This window comes from Callithrix jacchus, chromosome 4 (genome assembly GCF_049354715.1).
Source record: "Callithrix jacchus isolate 240 chromosome 4, calJac240_pri, whole genome shotgun sequence".
NCBI classification, from domain to species: domain Eukaryota; kingdom Metazoa; phylum Chordata; class Mammalia; order Primates; family Cebidae; genus Callithrix; species Callithrix jacchus.
Window position 1 is genome coordinate 82,703,064 of NC_133505.1, and position 16,121 is coordinate 82,719,184.

The 16,121-nt window shown below is 42.1% G+C and overlaps 1 protein-coding gene across 1 annotated transcript; it reads right to left on the bottom strand.

Moving 5' to 3' along the window:
• Positions 1-6,872: 6,872 nt before the first annotated feature.
• On the bottom strand, positions 6,873-12,049 carry HTR1B (5-hydroxytryptamine receptor 1B). The gene has a single exon (XM_035296169.3). It carries the CDS (start codon positions 11,083-11,085, stop codon positions 9,910-9,912), a length of 1,176 nt encoding a protein of 391 aa, XP_035152060.2. The 5' UTR covers positions 11,086-12,049; the 3' UTR covers positions 6,873-9,909.
• Positions 12,050-16,121: the final 4,072 nt, after the last annotated feature.

The window sequence follows — 16,121 nt, forward strand, 5'->3', positions numbered from 1 at the left end:
CTCTGCTCACTGCATCCTCTGCCCCCCCAGGTTCAAGCAATTCTCCTGCCTCAGCCACCCAAGTAGCTGGGACTACAGGCATGCACCATCACTCCCAGGTGATTTTTGTATTTTTAGTAAAGATCTTATGTTGGCCAGGCTGGTCTCAAACTCCTAGCCTCAAGTAATCTGCCTGCCTTGGCCTTCCAAAGCGCAGGGATTACAGGTGTGAGCCACCACACCCAGCCTGTGAGTAAACATTATATTAATGTTCTCAAGTAATCTATAGCATGAACCAACTAATTCAGAATAAAGTATAAATGGACAATGTAATGTGCTAAGACCTCCAAATGTACCTGTGATTTTAAAGTAATCAAAACAATTAATAGGTATCAGGCAGGGAACAGGGTGATTTTTCTAGCATCTCTTGAATCACAGCATTGAAGCAATTTACAAACAGTATCAATAAAACTGGTTCCAATCTTATAAAGTTCTACACATCTCACTTTCAATAATAAATGTAATTTTAACAAACACAGAAGCATAGGATATGATATCAGGCCTTAACTTCTAACGATGGGGAAGGAAGTTGAAAAAGAAGACTAAGATCTGCTGAGTAATTGCCTTGCTGCAAGAACTGTCTCAGGTGTCTACACTTACGATATAATGATAATATAATCCCCTTATTCTTGCAAGACAGATCATATTAGTTTTATTTTAGAGACAGGAAAACTGAGACTTAACAGAGATTAAATAATTTTTCCAAAATCACATACTGAAAAGAAGAAAAACCAAAATTTTAAATAGCTCTGCTGACTCTAAATTTCATAATCTTTGGATAGACACCTGGCTTATTTTTTCTGAACAGAAGGAAGCCAGTGTCTGGTAAACACCTACAATGTTTAGGGAGTATTTGTACTAAGAACTGCCATACAGTAGCTTGTTTTTTGTTTTTTGAGACAAAGTCTCACTCTGTCGCCCAGGCTGGAGTGCAGTGGTGCAATCTCGGCCACTGCACTCCAGCCTGGGCGACAGAGTGAGACTGCACTGCAACCTCTGCCTCCTGGGTTCAAGCGATTCTCCTGCCTCAGTCTCCTGCACATTAGCTTATTTAATCCTCATAATACGCTTATGGATAAGGCACTGTTTTTCCCACATTAACAGATAAAGAAACTAATGCTTAGTGAGGTTAAGATCACGCAAACGGGAAGGGACAAATCTGGAATTTGAATCAAAGTCAGCCTGGGCTTTAATTCTAATTCTAGATTTACTAAAATTTCTGTGTGTGTGTGTGTGTGTGTGTGTTTGTTCCACTTAAAAATGAGTGAAAATAATCAAAGACAGGATAAAAAGTATTTTGTGTAAAATTTTCTCCAAAACAGAATCTACAACTTTGCACCCTCATTATTATAATTTTTGCTCCTTAATGAAAACAGATTTCTTTTCCAACTAGTTTAAATATTTGGGTTTTCAGTCAGTTTTGTGAATACTGATAAGTTTCTATCCCTGAGATTTATTTGTTTTGATGTTTATAGTATTGTTTTGGGTTTGGGGGGAGATTATGAGGGGAGAGGAAAGTAATTTAAAGCTCTTAGCAGGGAGGGACTGCTAATAAGGAATACAAGTATATAAAAAAGAAAAAGACATTAATTTAGAAGTTTTATTAATATAACACAAAAACAACTATAACATTTGAAAACATCTTGCTACTTGCCTGAGTTTACTTTTCACCCAGAAATTTGACTCTATGTAAAAATGGGATATCAAATCTCTAAGTAACTTTCTATAAAGGGTAAACACCTCCTCCTGTCACGCATTACTCATCATAGCAAAAGCATCTATATTTAAGATTACCATATCCAGAAGTTAAAATCCACATTGTTGTACATACCAACTTCCCTAGAAGAGGTCAGCTGGCACGGTATGTGCCCTGGTTGGTCAGGGTTGGATACAGACAGGGAGGGGCAGGTATTTGGGAGCAGTCCAAGAGGAAACCCTTGTTCCCTAGATACAATGTTGCACTTAGAATTACATCCCTAAAGTTCTATTCTACTTTAATGCTTCAGAATAACATTTTAAAAACACTATTCTCAAAGACTAGGTGAAACAGACATAATAATGTGGTTTTTCTCTTTAAATCTGAATACAAATTATTCAAATGGGGCTGTCATAATTCTCTAAACTGAAGAACTGGATCAAACTGTCAAACCACCTGATTCTTGATGATGATAATATAATACCTGCCTCATGATAGTGTTATGATGATTAAATGGGGGTGGGTGGATATTTAAGTATGTGACACACAGTAAGTGCTCAGTCATGTCAGTTCCATCCCCAGCCACTGCTCCTTTGAAAATAAAACAGTTGAATTTGCAGCAGTGTGTCTTTTCTGGAATCAAACTTGAAGCATCATAATTGTTCATGGAAGAGATGAAAGACTTTTAACTTTGTTTTGTAATGCTGAATAAAGACCTACTTGGCCACAGCTTCAAACACAATTAAAAAGAATAAAATAAAATAAAGGATCTTTTCTGAAGTAAGATCCTTTGATTCTTTATATCAAACCTAGGCTTAGGAAACAACATTTTTGGTTTTATGGTTAGATACCAAGAAGTTGACAAACATTTCCCATTAAATAATTTAAATTACTTTCCATGAAAAATACTCACAAAATAATTTAAATTACTTTCCATGAAAAATACTCACAAAATATTTTGAAAATGAGGAGGGGTTTTCTATAAAATCAAAGAGTTGCCGAATCACTGTCCTGGGTATTACATCTCTAAAAGACAGTAATAATAAAATTAATGATGAAAAGCACACCTCTTTCAGCTTTGATTAAATTGTAACTTCTGTTTACAAAATATAAATATCTATATAGCATGTAAATGTGTATGGGGAGTATGCAACCATATGTATTAACACAGGAAGCCTAGTGGGTTTATTACATGAAATAGAGCGCCAAGGAAGTTGTGCCTTTTGCCCTATGTTAGTAATTGTTATTTCTTTGTTGTTTTATTATTTGCTTTCCTTTTAAAACTAATTTTCTTTTTTTAACAAAAGGTAAAGCCCTTAGTTGGAAATTATGTAAAAACAGAGGCCTGAATCTGAGGGTCATGCTTTGCTGATTCAGATCCAGAAGGGAGTAGTTTGTTTTAGGGTAGATTGAGGATTTAAAGCATCTGGGAGAAAGCATTTATGGAGAAACATTTAACAGCTGCTGAAACTGAGATATGAATACCGTGTAAACAAGCTGAGAAAACACAACCTATTGTACATTAAAAAGCACAATTTTCTCATCTGCAAGTTATGTGTTGTTTTTGTTTTGGTATATATATATATATATATATATATATATATATATATATATATATATATAATTAACTTAGTTATGGACCAATGCTCCATAACTAAGCTAGATTTTCCTGTAGATCCTTATTAATCAAAGTGTGGTCCATTGACCAGCATCATTAGCATCTGACGGAGTCTGTTAGAAATGCAGAATCTCAGGCCCCACCACAGGCCAGTTACTGCATTGGAATCTGCATTTTAACAAACTTCTCAGGTGATTCATATGCCCATTGTAAATTTTGAGAAGCTTCATTGTGAAAAACCAAAACTATTTAACTTCCCATTTCATTCGAGAGCCCCCTTCACACCTATACATACTGTTTGAGTTAAGTATTATACTAAGAGCTTTACCCAGGAAGAAGTCTTAAAATAAGAGTATGAGGCCCTACTACAGATAATATAATGTAATTCATTTCGTACAGGGTCTGAGCAAGGTTCTCCTAAAAACTCCCCTGATAAATCAAATGTGAAGCCAAGGCTGAACATAATTACATTATCTTATTTAATTATTAACTTCAAACATAGAGATGTGCATTATTACATCACAGAGGAACTGGCTCATTATAGCAAAACCTAGATTTAAAGTCAGGTCTGTCTGACTTAAAAGATTTTCTCTTGCATTTTATATCCACCAATATATGTTGGAGGCTTTTAGACCAGTAGCTAGTTCCCAACTTCCCATTGTGTGATTACCACAACATGAAGCATTGTATGGGAAAGATTAGAGGGGCAGGGCAGAAGAATGAACATCAAGAACCTAAAGGTAGTCAAGACTGGGATGGAAAGATGAAGATAAAACTGTTTCTCCACAAAATCACATCAGCCCCTGTCCTCAGCCAATTGCAAGTATAAATGAGCAAATGGATTGATAAACCACAGGGGATCTGCATGTCTACAGACTCCATCATAAACTGATTTAAGCAAATGGGCTTAGCAAAGACACGCAGGAGTGTTTACAAAAGTACTGTGAGCACGGCTCTCAGACCAAGGAACCTACCCTTTGTGGACTGCTCTATCACTCCTGACCCATCACCACAGAAGGTCACCATACTTGTGAGCAGGAGATATCTCAAAATCTGTTTCTCCCTATATAGGATGACCAGCCAGAGGCCAATGGGTGGAATGTTCCCAAAGAGTCAGGGAGGATGTGAGTCATGCCTTCTTACATCATTTAAGCAAGGCTTGTGTAGATTTTTAAAGCATTTACCATAAATGGATCCCCTCATCACCATCTGTTCACTTTTGGCACAGAAAATATTATAAGACCATTCTTGTCATATAGATTTCCACTTAGTAGTTTTGAAAAGGATTTCTCTGATCTTTTGAGATATACACAAATAAGTCAAAATAAATGGACATTTTCTTTTACAAATTCTACTTGGAATAATATTAAGTTACTCTCTTTGTCAGCTGGCTCAATTCCAGGGACCAGTTCTCTCCCAGGGAGCAATGAAAATACTAGTATAATCCTAAAATATGAGTGTTGACTTTAAAGTCTGATTTAACTGACAGATGTATGAAATGGCATATGGAAAACTCCCCTTTGGAGACCATGAAAATGTGAGAGTAACAGTTATGTTATAGGAGAAGGGCAATGATATAATCTCATTCGTTTTCTCGTTTTATGTGATCTGTTTTCTGATACTGAAAATTTATTTTTGTGAAACATAAGATTGTACTCACATTTCTATATGCCTGTTTTTAAAATGCCAAAATTACACAGACTTCAGTGTCTGCCTTTTGGGAAACCCGACATCTACCTTACTTCTGTGTGAAAAACAGACACATCTTTCAATCATAAATGCAAGCTTTCTACCTTGGAACTATGGATATATCAACCTCAAACTAATAAAATTTTTGAAAAGAAAACCACGGTGATGAGAAAAATCATAGTAGCAAAAACACGTTTAAGTAAATAATTAGCTCCCTTTATTTTGAAATAAGTACATTGTCTTCTAATCTCTGATTTGCTCAGTGCCACATTAATAAAAGGTCATGATGTTTTCAAATGCTAAGATTTTAGCTTTATATCAGGACTAGAGGTTAATTAAAAAAAAAAAACTCAGTTTGCATATAGGAAGAAAAATTTTAGGTTTGATTTTATGATCAAACCTCTGCCTGAATTTACAGCTCTGTAATACCTGCTATTTCTAATCAACGATAAACCTCTTCCTTGCCTCATGGAACTTTGTTTTCACAGAGGCATTAATACTAGTTGCAAAATGTCCTAGGAGAGGAATTTAGAGATCCTGAATGTTCTGCGCCTGCTTCTGCTAAACATCTCAGAGACACTCTGCCCCCTGGTGGATTGTTCCAGGGTGGGTTTCGATGAACTGCAGATTTCCCTTCTCCCACCCTTTCTCTACCAATCTCTTTCCTTTAGAAAACTTAAGTAGATGCCCCAGTTGAAAACTTTTACTCCACCAATTACACATTCATTTGGTTCAACAATTCCCTTTCATATAATGTGAAAACGCCTTAGTTACCTCATCAGCCCTTCACAGCTAAAACAAGAACCATAAACATCATTATTGGATATCATGATTTGATTTGGGTAAGAAAAAAGCAGAGAAGTGAAAAATGAGGTGCTGCAGGAAAAAAAAAATATGCATGTGGCCAGGACTTTGGATTCTAGAAGCACAGCCAGAAATCTCTAGACAAGGAAGAAGAGCGGGTTTAAAAGTGAATAAAAGGATGCTGTAAAAATAATTAAATATTTGGCAATTTCTTCTTGGCCAATAGAATCACTGCAAACCATCTTTCTCATTCCCTTTTGTTCTTTGGGCTGTATGTCACCTGCATAGGGGATTAGTTGGAAGAGGCTGTAAACCTCAGTCACTTCTACTTTTGCCAAGTTTGTCCCATTTGGGCTAGTTGGATCTTTTCCAGTCCAACTTCTTCCAAGTACTCCTGTTCTATGCTAGAGGCACACTGCACCCACAAAAGAGACAATGGGAAATAATGGCTAAGAGGAAGTCCCATCTGCTGAGAGCCAAAAATGGGTCAGGCATCTCAATAAGTGCTTTACATGTATAGGTTCAAAGCCTTCACATCAACTTGTAGGTAGATGGTATTTGAGAAGAACCACACAGCTCTAACCTACTTTATTTGCAATTCAAACTTAGGACTGACTACAAAAGCTACCATTCTGCCTACTTCACTGGTCTTAAGATAGGTCAATCTACTCCCCTTAAGTCTTCTTCTAACCCATTTCCTCCTTCTGTATTTTAAGCACTGTACAGCCCTTGGAAATTCACTTCCTAGTCTAGAGAGTAAAGGTCCTTTCTAAAAACTAATCTGGGAAACTCTTGCGATAGCAAATCTAATCCTCTCTCTTTGCAGAATATGAAAGCACAATCCATTTGTTTCCTTTCAAATTCTTCTTTCAGATATAAACTAAATCCCCCAAGTCATGGCAGCACATATCAGCCACAGTATCATTTACTATTAGTCATTCTCCCATGAAGGCTCAAATTCTTAAATACAACCCCAGAATCCAAGGAACCAATCTTTCCATAATAATAGAACTAATACCCGATACATTTTAGAACACAAAAGGGCTTTTATTTATTTTCCTAAATTTCATTTCCAATGATACATTTCCTGAAAGGTGGAATACCAAAGGCATTTTTCAGTCACAGCAACTCCATCAAATACACATAATCTGATATTTTACTGCTTCAGTGAATTATAATCTTCTCAGGGTTTCCTGGTTAAAGAAGACAAAACTAAGATAACAGAGAGGAAAAGTTAAGAATATTGTTCTGTAGAAAATTTGTTGAACTCAATAAACATTCATTCATGGGTGTAGTGTCCATTTTTAAAAGGAAACTCTAAAATTCCTAGAAACACAAGACAATATTGGTATTATTGAATGAGTATACATTCATATATTTCTGTGAAAATTTGTGCAGTTAAACAATATGGAAAATGTTTGTTACCACAGCCAATGAAAATATGTTTTCATTGATATGTAAGTTAAACATTTCCATATCCCGCTTTATGTTCTGCAAAAAAGCCATGTGTCTAGTTTATGAAATAAACTATGCTATAGGCAGCAGTAACTGAAAAGGAGTTTAACAGTCTTAACTACATACCCCTGGGATGAATAATACACTTTGCATAATCATGTGCAATGCTGAATGATGATTCTATATCTCTTATAACTATAAGGGCTTGCAAGCTTCTATTTCATACAATATGCCCCAAATCCAGGCAATACAGCCAAATAGTCAAGCAATAATTTAGATGGGTAATCTACAAAATGGCAAACAACCCATTTGACTAAACTGATTGTGTTTTGTTAATGTGAGGACACCATCATTGCAGGTACCCTGTAAAGAAATAATTTGTAAGTGGCTATTTGTTTCAATTAATGTTTCCCCATAAGGCTCTTAGAAGATGACTTAATTGCCTCTTAGGACTAAAGAAAACACAGCTGTATAAACAGAAGACCACAGTATTAATAACATAAAAACAAATACCATGCAATATGCACATTCCTCCATAGGAGAAATGTCACGAAAAGCAAACAGAGAAACTTGGGGTTTCAGCAGAAGTGTAGGCATAACTAAGGCCTAAAATTTTCTCACTCCAGTGACAGGTATAAATATTGATCAAAACTCCCCTTTTTAGTTGGCTTATGTGTGAATCTTTGAATAGTATATTTTCACGAGTGATTACCCAAGGTGAAGGTCTGTACAGTAGGCAAGCAGTGTACTTCAGCTCAATATGTTTATTGTCTGACAAACCAGGCTGGGGAGCTTCAAGCAAGGAGTGAATTCATTTCACAAAGACAACTTGCTTCTGCAGACAAAAGGTATCAATTGCAGAATGCCCTCTGAGGAAAGGAGTGTGAGTTTTCTTTGGCATGTTGAATGCTGTGCATATACATTTTTTTTTCATGCAGATAATCCCTCAGGGATACTTCTTATTAAAATAATACATTTTTTTATATTTTATTGTGTGACTTTATCCTGCATTAGGGAGCTCTCAGAGGAAATTTGAAATAACTGAGTATTCTTGAAATTTGAAAAGACCAGATAGATTTAAAGTATTCCAGATATAATATTCATTGAGATGTCGGGTTGGTATCAAATTTACAAGGGTCAAAAGCTGGCCAGTTTCCTGTTTACTAAGTCTGAGGTTTGGTTCTGTGACAAACAAAAACAAAAAAAAACCTCACTACACTAAACAGAAACAGGCTCAATTTTAGCTCCTCCAAGATTTTCTAAAGTTCTTGCATGTCATTTTCTATTAATCTTTTCGCTGCCCAAACTTTGATAACAACAACAAAAAAGAAATAAGTTTATTTTCTTTTCAATATAGTTTTTAGAACCCTTACTGTTTTTTAAAGGTTTCTGGAGAAGGGAGATAGTTCTCTTGGTCACTTTACATGTTAGCACACAAGAAATCACAGATGGGAAGGAGAGTGCAAATGACTATCAGATAAAAGTCTCATGCATTTTAAGATTTTTTTACAAGTCAAAATATACATCCTCCTGTTGCCCCCACCTCAATTGTGTAAGAACTATCACCATGTCATCAGTCTCCTTCACATCTCACTAAATTGGATTAGAAATAAAGACACTTCTCTTGTTAAAGAACAGTATATTTCCAATACTAATCTGTTTCACCAATTGCACTAGTAAGAAATATAGCAGCAGTGTGGGCTGAGTCACCCATCATACCCTTCATTTATGGGGATTTAAGTGTGTAAAGTGACAAGTACGTGAAAATAAGAGAAAAAATAAAACTGCAGACTTTGGCACTAGCACACATAATGGTTTGTTTGTTAGAGTTGTGGTTTGACAATCGCTAAACAGGAATTACAAAATTACAAATCTGCAGAAAACAATCATAGATGTTGGTTCTCAGTTTAACACGCCTCATCTCCCATTCCCACCCACCCACCCCCATATAGTTTCAAGTATAATAAAAATATAAATCTCAGCATCAGAATTTTGCTGTTAACTCTTCAAGGTTTCTCTCCGCCATCCAGCTACACATAGGGTTTGAAGCACCAAATCCACAAGTTTCTCCAACCAAGTTTAAATAGACAAAAACTGAAGACTGAATGATGCCAAAGTAACTGTTCTTAAATTAAGCTGTAACACAAAGTTCTCCCCAAAAACATAGGGCATTAAGCGTCTAGTTCAAGTACTGCCAGGCTGTATGTGGATCTGTCTCAGACAGGCTTCAGACAATTACAAGTACACTGGTTCTAGTGGGCATTATCCATGATACCAAAGCAGGGCAGGGATCCCCTCTCCATCATCAATTTCTAAAAGTTGCAACCCCCTTTGGGATTGGCTGCCGCAGGGTCAGTGCTGAGCCCGGGGCTTGAGGGGAGGAAGGGAGCCTCCTCCTGGGCGGGAAGCTCTACATTTAGTTTGAACATTTCTCCTTTCAGAGCTCTCTCTCAGGACTATCCTGGCTTCTCAGGATCCATTGCCCTTGCCCAGGAGAGAGAGCCTCGCTGTGACCCAGTAACCGCGAAAGAAGATTCGACCTACCTGTGGAACCAGACACAACTTGGTCCCCAAAGGTCGCTTACGCGACCCCACTGCAATTGGCAAGTCAACTTGTGCACTTAAAACGTATCAGTTTATGGAACGCTTGTTTAAAGTCCTCATTGGACATGGTATAGATGATGGGGTTAATGAGGGAGTTGAGATAGCCCAGCCAAGTGAAGAAGTCAAAGATGGCTAGGTGGAACCAGCAGGCATCTTTGCAGATAGGCATCGCCAGCGAGATGATGAAGAAGGGCAGCCAACACACAATGAAGGCTCCCAAAATGATCCCCAAGGTCTTGGTGGCTTTGCGCTCCCTAGCGGCCATGAGTTTCTTCTTTTCCAGCAGGGCGTCGGAGACTCGCACTTTAACTTGGTTCACGTACACAGGAGACCCAGATTCGCTAGGCACGTCGGGAACCCGCGAGTTAATAGAGGTGACCGAGGACGTGGACCCGGGGGAGTCGGTTATCAGCTGGGCTCGGGTCAAGCGCTTGCCGGTCCTGTTGGGCGTCTGTTTCAAAATCCGGGAGCGGGCTTCCACGTAGATGCGGCCGTAGAGGGCGATGAGGAGCAGGGTGGGGAAGTAGAAAGCACCCACCGTGGAGTAGACCGTGTAGAGGATGTGGTCGGTGTTCACCACGCAGTCCGACACCTCCTCTTCGGCCTTGGCCTGACGCCAGAAGAAGGGCGGCAGCGAGATGGAGATGGAGAAGACCCATACCAGCGCGATCATGACCGCCGCCCTCTTGGGAGTCCTTTTAGCTGAGTACTCCACGGCGTCCGTGATGGCCCAGTAGCGGTCCAGGGCGATGACACAGAGATGCAGGATGGAGGCAGTGCAACAAGTGATGTCCGACGACAGCCAGAAGTCACAGACCACCTGGCCCAGTGTCCAGCGGCCGGTGACAGTGTACATGGTGCTGATGGGCATCACCAGGATGGACACGAGCAGGTCGGTGACCGCCAGGGAGGCGATCAGATAGTTAGCCGGGGTGTGCAGCTTCCGGGTCCGGTACACTGTTGCAATCACAAAGGCGTTGGAGAGCGTGGTGGCCAAGGTGATGAGCGCCAGTAGCATAACCAGCAGTACTTTCCAGGGTAGGGCTATGGAGTCCTGGTAAATGTAGCCCTCGGCGGCGCTGCAGTTGTGGGAGGGAGCAGAGGATAGGTTGGCTTCAGGAACCAGGTTCTCGGAGCCCGCGGGCGGCGGTGGAGCGCACTGAGCACCGTGTTCTTCCATGGCTTTCCTCGCCCCAGCCCCGGAGCGCAGCTCTTAGGCATGGAGCGGACGAAAGAGAGGGCGGAAGGACCGTGGCAATCACAGGTTTGTCCCTAGTTGACAGTTAGTTCCGTGAGTTCCTCAATTATTCCTCCGCCCAGGTTCACAGCTGAAACTGGAGGTCATGGGTGCGGCAGCCGAGGCAGGCGGGCGCGTACCCTGCACTTCTAGAGCGCCTGGCGAAGCAGCCGCGTCTGTGATTGCTCCTCTCCACGCCGATCTCAGCCCTGGGTTGCTAACAACTGGCCCACCGAGCCCTGCTCCGCTCCAGCTCCCTGGAGGCGTCTAGTGCAGGAGGGTGAAGTACTGCTTGAGGAGAAGGCTTCGGCCAAATGGGATCTCTTACCCCAGTTGCTTGAGGCTGAGCATGTCCTAACCTGGACGCTCTTGGATCTGCAGACTTTGCCCGCAGGAGTTTCCTAGGTGTGGAGACCAAAGCTTGCAGGCCAGCGAGAGGTCCCGATCTTGCATTCCCGCCCCTCGCCCCAAGCTGGGGTACTTTTTTTGAGGCTGCAGCTGCCGCCAGAACTGGGTGGGGTGAAGTCCAGTAGCAGAGCTGCGCGGCGCCTCGCGCCAGAGCTCTGCCCTCCCTCTCTTTTCACGCTCTGGCCACTCGGACGAGCTGCCCCGCGGAGACCGGGCCATAAAAGGGGGGACTCGGGGGCTGGAGTTGCGGCAGTTCGGGCTGCGCCGCCGCCACCGCCACCCTGGTCCCACGGGAACCACTCGGAGCCATGCCACTGGGTGCGCGGGTCTGGAGGACCTGGCGCGGCACACGGGGAAGGGGCAGGTGTCTGGGGAAGCTGGAGGAACGCGGCATGCGCCAGCCCGGGAGGAGCGTGTGAGCTACGGAGCAGATGGGCTCCTTATATAGAGTCCAGGTCCGGTCCGCCAAGCCTTGCAACTAGTGCAGCGCAGCGAGTGCGGACGGCTGCTCCCCATCACCTTCCCTTTTAATCTCTCCCTCCCTCTTCCCCTCCCCCCCCGCCCCGTTCTCTTCCTGGCCAAGGAAGCTCCCTCCGGGTCCTACCGCCCTCTCTTCCGCTTCCCACCTCCGACCCCTCTCCTAGCCCTGACAACCTTGAGCCGCAGTTCTGGCCAGGGGAAGAGGGCGTCCTGTTTTCGCCTCTGCGGACTTCGGAGCTTGCAGCGCAGTCCTCCAGTGAGACCCATGTCCTTAGCCACGGTCACGGGCTTAGTCCAGGAGTCTGGTCCTAGACTCCCGTCTACCACTCCCTCCCTAGGAGGTCAGCGTTCGGCGGGGAAGCCCTGGTCTCTGACCTTTCCGCTCTAGAATCAAATCCAGCCACAAGGACCGCACCCAGTTTATAAGAAGACACCAGTAACGCTGTAGAGGGGCCAATGTTTTCATTTTGTACTTTAAGCCTCTGGCTTCCTGTCATTCTTAACTTGATGCAATAACAACTATTTTTTCATCTAGTTTTAGAAATTTATGTTTTTCACTCAACTGTGAGTCAACAGGGAAAAAGAAAATAAAAAACTGTCTGCGAAATGTAGAAGTATCACAACCAGAAGCCAAGTGTATGTGAAATTAAACCTTCTGCTCCACCCTCCTGCTCCAGCTGCTCAGCGCTTCAGTGCCTCTGGAAAACAGTTTCCACTGAGCATGTGCCTTCCAACAGCCTACCTAGAAAGGAGGTCATCAGAATTCAAAAAAAGGGGGGGGGGGATTGGGAAGGGGGAGAACTGGAACCATCATCAGCATCATCATCTCCTTTGCCTTCGCCTAATATGTGGGGATGTCAGCCTTAAGCCGCCAGATGCAATGCCGGTACCTAGGTCTCATGACCAGGGACAGAGCCCTGTCCTCAGTTTCTCCTCTACCCTTAACAGAAACGAATGTAGGGTAGAAATGCAAATCAGAACGTGTGAAGAAAAGCTCCAGCAAAGGACAAGGTATTTTCAGCTCCGAGGATCCCCACTATGAATTCCTAGAGCCTGGATCCATGCTTGGCACGTAGAGTGTATCTAATAAAAACTGCATTGTAATTGAATTCATCCGATGAAGCACACATATATTTTGAAGAGAATCATTCTGTGTCAGAACCTAAGGTTATCTGATCTGATCCATCCACCCAGCTTTAGAGAAAGAGTAATTGAGATCCTTTGAAAGAAGAGCTTTTTACCCAAGGCAATAAAGCACAAACCCAAGTTCCCTTAATTCCCGGTTCTTTAAACCAGTCAGCAGGCAAAAAATAGAGCGCCTACTCTATGCTGACTATTTTTCTAAGCACCAGAGGTATGGAGGCCAATGGGAGTAAACTCAAACCCTCTTTTTCAGCAGTTAACATTCTAGAAGAGACAGACAAACAATGACTACGTGAACAAGTAAATAATACTTGTACTTTTCTAGTTAAGTGTTATGAAGAAAATAAAACACATCCATGCATTGAGAGTGAGGGTACTCCTTTAACTAAGGTGGCAGCTCTTCAAGGACGTCCTCTAGATGCATTCTGGGCTGCAGCAGCCACCCTGAGGATAAAAGCACAGTCTTTTCGCTTTTTCTCCTCCAGTCCCAGCACCCAGCATTTTTCCACTAACCTTAAGCCTCATTTTCATCACATTTTAAGGGATCCTCCCCATCCGCCCACCCAATCCACCTAGATAAACAATTATTTTTGCAAACTGCAGCTCACTTAGAAACCATAGGAGAGGGCAGCAAAGCCGGCGAGTTTAAACCACTAGGTGGGGGCCTTGGCCACGATGGATCAAAAGTGTGTTTGGTTACGGGTGTGTCCTGTGGGAGTGCTGCGTGCCAGGAAACAATTTTCCCGTTATCCTAGGAGAACTGGAAACGATTAGCGAGAACTGCTAAAGGGATGGGAGGCGGGGAAGGCCAACAGGAATGTAACCAGCTCCATGTCACCTTTTCTCTTTTAATTTCTGCTTAGGAGCTTGGGAAGGAGAAAAACAAAACAAAACTTTTTCCCTAAACGGTTTTTGGCTTTAGCGGTTTGGGGACCTGTGGCTTTCTCGAGCCACGCCTCCACTGCTTCGCAGACTCCCAGACTCCCAGCGGAATCTGCCACTTGTGGGCAGAGTTTGATTTTACCCTCTTTGGTAAAGAGCTGCATAAACTCACACACAGCCTTCATACTGACCGGATCTTGGCAGAGTTCAGTGAAAAACCCGATTTCCTTAACCTGACTTCCACATTTCAGTCATTCCTTTCTCACTTTAAAACACATAAAACGTAGGTGTTTGCACAGAGGCGCATGTGTGTGAAACGCCCAAAAGAGAAAGGGACCCTGCAAAGTCGCGGGTGCCTGGGTCGCCCCTCCAAGCGCCAGTGCTGCAGTCCCCAGCGGCGCTAGAAGGAACCTCCGGCAAGTTTTAGGGAAAATTCAGCGGACCCGAGAGGAGCAGGGAGGGAATCAGTAGCGAAAGGGAAAGGATCCAGATGAATTACCTGAGCGCAGCAAAACTTAGTTGAGTAGAAATTAGCTCCTGTTTGACCACCGGGCAGTAAAACTGCGAATTAATGTGCTCCCCTTACCAATTCCACGCACGTGGACGTTTAGCAGAGTAAGTGGAGAATAACTCTGTAACTGAAGTGAAGTCTGTGAGCCAACAAAGCCAGAGCCTAGCGGTGAGCTGGCTGCGGAGGAACCAAAGAAAAATGAATCCTCGAGGAGCCCTCTCATGCTAGAAAGATGTGGTCCTACTACTGCAGCAGCAAAATTCGAGGCGCAGGCTGGGAAGTTTAACGCGCAGCGCTAACTAGATTGAACACTGTCAAGGGAAACAGACTCTGTCTGCAGCAAAGAGACACCTCGCAGAGTTTATTGCAACTCAACGCTAAGACAGCTGGCAGTCAGCTAGCCCTAGTCAGCCCTAGCCAGCCGCCTTGCCTGGGGCCACTGTGTCTTGCGTTCAGCATCCCGACTCTTCCAACCACAGAGTAACTCTTAAAAGAGGTGCAGGCCCAGGAGCAAAGAAAGGCCTTCTGATTTATCTTTGCTGAATGAAAAACATTAGAACACTCATGCTCCTGTCAGTTTTCTCCTTTGATACAGGAAACAACAATCCCACGCTCGCAATCACCACTGTGGAGGCCTGCCATGCTTTTTCTTTCAAATTCTGCTTCCTCCATCTATGGCCAGCCTTCATACATATATATAAAATTTCACCACAGAAACGGGCAGCAGGAGATCACCAGCTCATGTGTGCAGCATCCTAATGTGTGGTGGTGGCCCATTTCAAGGATTCTCTTATACTTCCTCCAATAACTTTTCCTTAAAGAGGTGACTGGTGGCAATAAAAGTACCAGGCCACCCAATGCCTTGGTTCTTACCATCCTTTGTGTCTTCCTTGATGAAACTATAAAATGGTCAGATAAATGACCATATATAGACATAGATACACATGTAATTTTTGCAGACAAATTCTGAGAATTTCCAAACTAGATGAGGCCCAGATCCCTTTCCATATTCAGTGGGCCTCTCATTAGGCGTTTGACCTGGTACGTGTGTCATAGTATTTGCATTCTGTCTGTTTTATTGGAAATTTTTAAGTCTTAACTAATAATAAAGGCAGGGGCTTTATTCTCTAAATGCTAAATTGGTGTACCTTAATTCCTAAGAATTAGTAATTCTGCTGTGTGTCTATATATGGATAGAATTATTATATAAGCCATATTTGTGATTAAGGAAGAATGCAAACAAAATTTAGAGCAAATGTATATAACTTAGACATTTTCTAAAGCCTATCTCTGTATTAATAAACATTTCGCCACTTTGAACAGCTACTTGCAACAAGTTACTGCTGGTTCAAAGCTAGCCCAGTTCCTACCAGAAGAGTCAGATCCCAATTAAGAGCTAATCACATATTTCCTGCCTGAAGACCTAGGTAAAAATAATAATAATAATAATAATAATAATAAGTCTATCTTACAGCTACTATTCAGTAATGTAAGTCGAGGTTACATAAAGGATGGTGTGCTGAATTTTTTATTTTTGAACAGAGTGAGATTTGGC

Excerpts from the sequence above, each read along its gene's own strand:
- HTR1B (XM_035296169.3), bottom strand. The coding sequence starts at position 11,085 with ATGGAAGAACACGGTGCTCAGTGCGCTCCACCGCCGCCCGCGGGCTCC.